The sequence below is a fragment of the Elephas maximus genome, chromosome 24 (assembly GCF_024166365.1).
Source record: "Elephas maximus indicus isolate mEleMax1 chromosome 24, mEleMax1 primary haplotype, whole genome shotgun sequence".
Lineage (NCBI taxonomy): Eukaryota > Metazoa > Chordata > Mammalia > Proboscidea > Elephantidae > Elephas > Elephas maximus.
Window position 1 is genome coordinate 12,222,324 of NC_064842.1, and position 6,211 is coordinate 12,228,534.

The window sequence follows — 6,211 nt, forward strand, 5'->3', positions numbered from 1 at the left end:
ATCCTAGAAGCCAAAGAGAGAAAATTGATCACACAGGAAGGAGTCACCTACTAACTGTTAATATTGCTGACAGATCAAGTTAGATGAGCACCAAGAACTGCTACTGGACTGAACAACATAGCAGTCATTGCTGACTTCGACTAAACAGTTCTGTTGAAATGGTGACGATGAGTGGAAAGGGTGTCTAACAGGAGAGGGTTTGGAGAGAACAGGTATATTCACCTCTTTCAAGGAGCTCTGCTGAAAGGGGGAGTTGAAAAATGAGGCATAGCTGGTGGAGGACGTGGGGGTGAGAGATGATTTTAATACTGAAGAAAAAACATATCTGTATGATGATGGGAAATATTCTGTAGAAAAGGAAAGAAGTGTTGGAATGATGAATATTGGAGAATTTAGAGCTCAAAGTATTTTTAGTCTCCTTTAAAATGAGAGTAAGTAAAAAGAAGTATACAAAAAATGTCCTGATACAATCTCTACACCCAAAGCTACTTCTAGTAGTTTTTGGTAACATCAATTTGGGAATCTACAAAGCTACTCTGGGTAAGCTCCAGAGGCAGAAACTCCCAGGGATCTAATATCTTCCAGCACACTTACACTTTGTTTACCTCAGGGGCAGCCTGCCTTTTGCCGGCATCTGAGTCTTCCAAGATCTGAAAATAACTATGCATATATTCCGCCGCTTTCTCCCACTGGTGTTTTAGCAGAGCTTCTTGGATCAAACCTAAACAAGCACTTGTTGTCTTGGCAAAATCCTTCTCCTTTTTTCCTCCAGTCTCTACAAAGATAAAAAGAAGACAGACTTTACCCGTAGTGACCCCCAATTCAATGATTCAAAAACTTTTGGCAAGCAAAATTTTTCACACGTAGAACCAAAACCAAAAACCATCAAGTCAATTCCGACTCATAGCGACCCTACAGGACAGAGTAGAACTTCCCAATAGGGTCTCCAAGAAGGACCTGGTAGATTCCAACTGCTGACCTTTTCGTTAACAAGTAGAATAGTAGGCGTTAACTGAATCAGCCCATCCTCAGTATCAAATCAGGTTCACTTGCAACAAACCCTTCCGTACTGTTATCAGCTAATAATAAGAATGCCTTATCTGATGTTCTTAAGTTACCAGTTGTTCTTGGGTTACCCTTCAAATCTGATTCAATCATCCTTTCATTCTCGCACTAAACAATCTTGGGAGCTCCCAGAGACTCCCAAAAGCACAGTTTCAGGTATTTAGAACAGGTATTAAAAATCATCAGAGTCATCCTATGCAAGCACGATCTTTATTACTTACCAACATTCTGAAAACTCCAAGAGGTAAGCTTTTAGGTTTTAAGGACTGAGTTTCAGCAACTCAATGATATGAAATGCAAATGAGATTAAAATAGTTGTAGATATTAGCATTTACATCTAAAGTATTGGCAATCAGCATGTGTGATAGTGAAGGTTGTGTGCCAACTTGTCTGGACCATGATTCTAAGTGGTATGGCAGTTACATAATGATGTAGTTTGGCAGTTATGTAATGATGTAATCATCCTCCATTTTTCTGCCTGATATAGTCATCCCCCATTTTGTGATCTGATATAAGCAGCCAATCAGTTGCAAAGGGAGTTTCCTTCACGGTGTGGCCTGGATCCAACATATACAGATGTTACAGCGAAGCTCCTGTGCTCTGGATCCTGCATCCGATTTGTCATTCTCTGACCTCTGGCCTGCCACCTGACCTACAGATCCTGGGATTCACCAGCTCCTGCAACCCCAAGTCAGCAGCCTTCTGCCCAATCTGCCGATTTTAGGTTCATCAGCCCCTGCAACCACGAGTCATGAGAAGCCTCCAGCATGATGCCTCACCCACAGATTTGGGATTTGCCACCCTCCACAACTGCATGAGCCATTTCCTTGAGACAAATCTCCCTGTGCATATATTTATGCATACACGCTTCATTAAAAACAGGAGGATCATCAACAAGATAAACTGACACAATGGCTCCAACAATGGACTCAAACATATCAATAACTGTGAGGATGGTACAGGACTGGGCAGGGTTTCATTCTGTTGTACATAGGGTCACTAGAAGTTGGAACTGACTCAATGGCACCTAACAACAACGTAACGTACGCATCACTGGTTTTGCTCCTCTAGAGAACGCAGCCTAAGACACCATGTTAAGAATGCATTTAGTTACAGACCTAATTTAAGAGTAACTTCCTACACTACAACACTCTAGGCTAACCCATTGCCGTCAAGCCTATTCCAACTCATAGCATCCCTATAGGATGGAGTAGAACTGTCCCATAGGGTTTCCAGGGAACAGGTGGTGGATTCAAAATGCTGACCTTTTGGTTTAGCAGCTAAGCATTTAACCACTGTGCCACCAGGGTTCTACTCTGTCTTATAGGGTCGTTAGGAGTCAGCATCAACTCGGTGGCAAAGGACTTGGTTTTTTCCCCTCTGATGGCTCTCTATGTCTGCTGCCTGTGGAAGGTGTCCTGGTTGTCTAGTGCTGCTCTAACAGAAATACCACAAGTGGACAGCTTTAACAAAGAGAAATTTATTTTCTCACAGTCTAGTAGGCTAGAAGTCCTAATTCAGGGTGTCAGCTCCAGGGGAAGCCTTTCTCTCTCTGTTGGCTCTGGAGGAAGGTCCTTGTCTTCAATCTTCCCCTGGACTAAGAGCTTCTCCCTGCGGGAACCTCAGGTCCAAAGTATGTGCTCTGCTCTAGGTGCTTCTTTCTTGGTGGTATGAGGTCCCCAACTCTCTGCTTGCTTCCCTTTCCTTTTATCTCTTGTAAGATAAAATGTGGTGCAGGCCACACTCCAGGGAAACTCCCTTTACGTTGGATCAGGGATGTGACCTGAGCAATGGTGTTACATCCCACCCTAATCCTCTTTAACATAAAATTACAACCACAAAATGGAGGACAACCACACAATACTGGGAATCATGGCCTAACCAAGTTGACACACATTTTTGAGGGACACGGTTCAAGCCACAACAGAAGGTCTCCTGCATACGGCTACCCAATGAAAACTTTGTTGTGCCAAACTTCAATCTCACGGTCACATCTTCTTCCTTGATTAGTCCTAATATCCCTCGAACTTACGACACTGCCACAATACAGACTATTTACTGTTAATTCAAAGGAAAAGAACTCTACAAGAGAAAAAATCTATGTTTTTTTTACAGTTTATTTTCTTTTCTCATGGCTAGAAAAAAATCTCACATATTCCCATCTTGAAAACGGAAGCTCTTCCCAGCCTGATTCTTCATTTTGTATCCACATTGAACCTTACCATCTCCTTGCATCAGGTTAAAATGGTTAGATGTTATTTTACTTACCCACAGTTTCCATTTGCTTTCGGAGCCAAGGAATAGACATTCCTGTACCAGAGAGCATTGATTTTTCCACCTGATCAGCCTCGGCCATAGGCCTCGTCAATTCGCCACTGAAGTCACTCATACCTATTCCAAACTGGGAATACGTGCACCTTAATCCATAGGCTTTTGAGTTATACCAAAAAAAAAAAAAAAAAAAGCCATCTAATAAATATCATTTACTCAGCAGAATTCACTGTACTTCATAGTTCCTTTAAAGTAAAAAATGAATTTAATTATATCAGTAACAGCCAAAACATATGGTCCTTTTGATAAAAAAACTCAGTAACTACTATGTGCCAAGAATATACAAATATAAATGATACTGTTTAAAAAAAAAAAACCTAGTCTAGAGAAACAGAAAAGTACATAATAAAACAATATAACAAGCATGATAGTAACAGTAGTAGCACTTGCCTAAATTTTTTAAATCCTTACTATATGCCAAACCCATTGCCACTCAGTTGATTCTAACTCATAGCAGCCCTATGGGACAAAGCAGAACTGTCCCCCATAGGGTTTCCAAGGAGCAACTGCTGGATTCAAACTGCCAACCTTTTGAGTAGCAGCTGCAGCTATTAACCACTGTGCCACCAGGGCTCCTACTATATGCCAGGCATATAAATTATCTAATCTAATCCTAAATTAAATAACAGCAATCCTAAAGAGAGAATATCGGAGAAATATTTGGAGGTAGCATCAACAGTACCTAATAACTGACTGCACATGGGGAATTAGGGAGAGGTACCCTGGTGGCTTAGCGCTTAAGTACTACGGCTGCTAACCAGGAGGCTGGCAGTTCAAATCCACCAGGCACTCCTTGGTAACTATGGGGCCGTTCTACCCTGTCCTATAGGGTTGCTATGAGTTCGAATCCACTCAACACCAGTGGGGTGTTTTTTTTTTCTACCCTGAGCATCTTCAGGATCAAGTCCAAAGTCAGCCTGGCATATGATTATCTTTCCAGGTTCCTCTCTCACGGTCAGTTCTACCTTTCGCATCCCTCCTTCACACAAGCCCCCAAACTCTAGCCCTGACAAGCAGTTTGACGTTCTTCCTACTTCCTAAAAGTAGCCACTCAGTTTCTTCAACATTAAAATGGAGGAAAATAATTAGTGAAGGTAACTACGCTGCCCAATGTCACAAGAAGGATGAGGGCGACATTTCAGGAAATAGAAGTAACATCAAACAGCTTGACAGGGCTGGAGTTGGGGGTGTGGGGGTGTGGAGGAGGGCAGCGGAAGGCAGTTGGAACTGATGGTGAGAAAGGAACCTAGAAAGATAGTCACATGACAGGCTGGGTTTGGACTTGATCCTGAAGATGCTTAATTCTCCATATCCAATCAATTATTAGGTACTCTTGACACAACCAGGAAACCCTGGTGGTGTAGTGGTTAAGTGCTACAGCTGCTAACCAAAAGGCTGGCAGTTCGAATCCACCAGGTGCTCCTTAGAAACTCTACGGGGCAGTTCTATTCTGTCCTGTGGGGTCGCTATGAGTCGGAATCGACTCGACGGCAACGGGTAACGGTAAAAACGCTGCCTCAAATTTTGCCTCTTCACAATACAGCCAAATTTTGCCTCTTCACAATACAGCCACACTAAACTTTGCAAAACCTAATTCTGCAGTTAGGAACAAGGGTTTTATATAAGATCTAAATTTGAGTCCGACCACCAGCTGTATTTTAAAGGGGTCGTTACAGAAGAGCTCCCTTCTCAAATTCGCAGACCCAAAATGTTGTCCCGCAGTTATCACGGTAACTAAAGCTTTTCCACCTCCTCTCACTTGTTCTTAGAATTGAAGGTTCCAGGGTATCTGGAGAAAATATTAGAAGAGCACGGATGAACCCTAGCACAAGCGATGAACGAGGGACATCGTGCGGGACATTTACCTGTCTGCTGCTCTCGCCTCCTCTTTCGCGGAACAGCGTTGGAGAACCGGAACCGGAAGTGACGCCGGCCACCGCTTCTTGTGAGCATGCGCAAAATCGGCCGCCGGCGCTCTGGCGCCTCGTGACGCAACCCCCCCCACCTCTAACAACCACTTCGGCTGTGACGTCATCGCCGCTATTCGACCCCGGAAGTGACTGAAACCGACGCGCCCCTGGTGGCTTGTCTCCGGATGTATGTTGTTGTTACCTGCAGCCGGAGAGTGGGAAAATTTAATTGCAAATGGGGATTAGGCAACAGGAGAGCAACTGGTTGGGAGGAACAGTCAAAAATGCAGAATGTCACTTTACTCGAGTTCTTTACTCTGCGATGACCGTTCGGTTTCTGCTGGGCTTAGGTGCACTGCGCTACCGGAGGCTGGCTGCTGGCATTACAAGATAGATTGTTGCATATTCTTTACTTTCTTAAGAGCTCTTTTCTTTTTTATTAAAGTTTAAGTGTCTCTGACTACTTCACCATAATTTGAGCTAGAATCTCGTTTTTCTTCTCAACGGGGGCTGTTCTGCGTACGTGTTTAGGGCCACCTTTCATGAAGGACACTGACAAACCTATATGAAATAGGGATCGGGTTGGAAGTAAGACGGTTAAACTATGTAAAATAATAGACAGTTGAGGGGTTGTAGAGATGACGATCTGGGAAAAGCAGAGACACGTGGGAATACACTGTATGTCTCCAGTGTTTGGACAGCTGATCTGTGAAAGAAGGCTTCAACTACCTTTTCATAGCATCAGAGTACAGAACTAGCACTAACAGGTGAAAGCTAAAGGAGGGCAGCTTTAAAGTCATTCCAAGAAAGAATTTTGTTCACACCTAAGCCTGCACAAATAATGACATAGGCTCCCCCCAGGAACCTTGGGGTTTCTCCTCCCAAAAGAGTGAACCATTTGGGCA

General features: G+C 43.4%; 1 protein-coding gene across 2 annotated transcripts in view; it reads right to left on the reverse strand.

Moving 5' to 3' along the window:
* TAF1A (TATA-box binding protein associated factor, RNA polymerase I subunit A) overlaps positions 1-5,325 on the reverse strand; it is a 38,740-nt gene extending 33,415 nt beyond the window's left edge. For both annotated transcript variants that reach the window (XM_049868033.1, XM_049868032.1), the window contains exons 1-3: positions 5,262-5,325; positions 3,334-3,495; positions 606-775 (exon numbers count right to left, since the gene is read on the reverse strand). In XM_049868033.1, coding sequence (XP_049723990.1) covers positions 606-775; positions 3,334-3,454 — 291 coding nt within the window. In that variant the 5' untranslated portion in view covers positions 3,455-3,495; positions 5,262-5,325. The remainder of the gene's footprint in view (positions 1-605; positions 776-3,333; positions 3,496-5,261) is intronic.
* Positions 5,326-6,211: the final 886 nt, after the last annotated feature.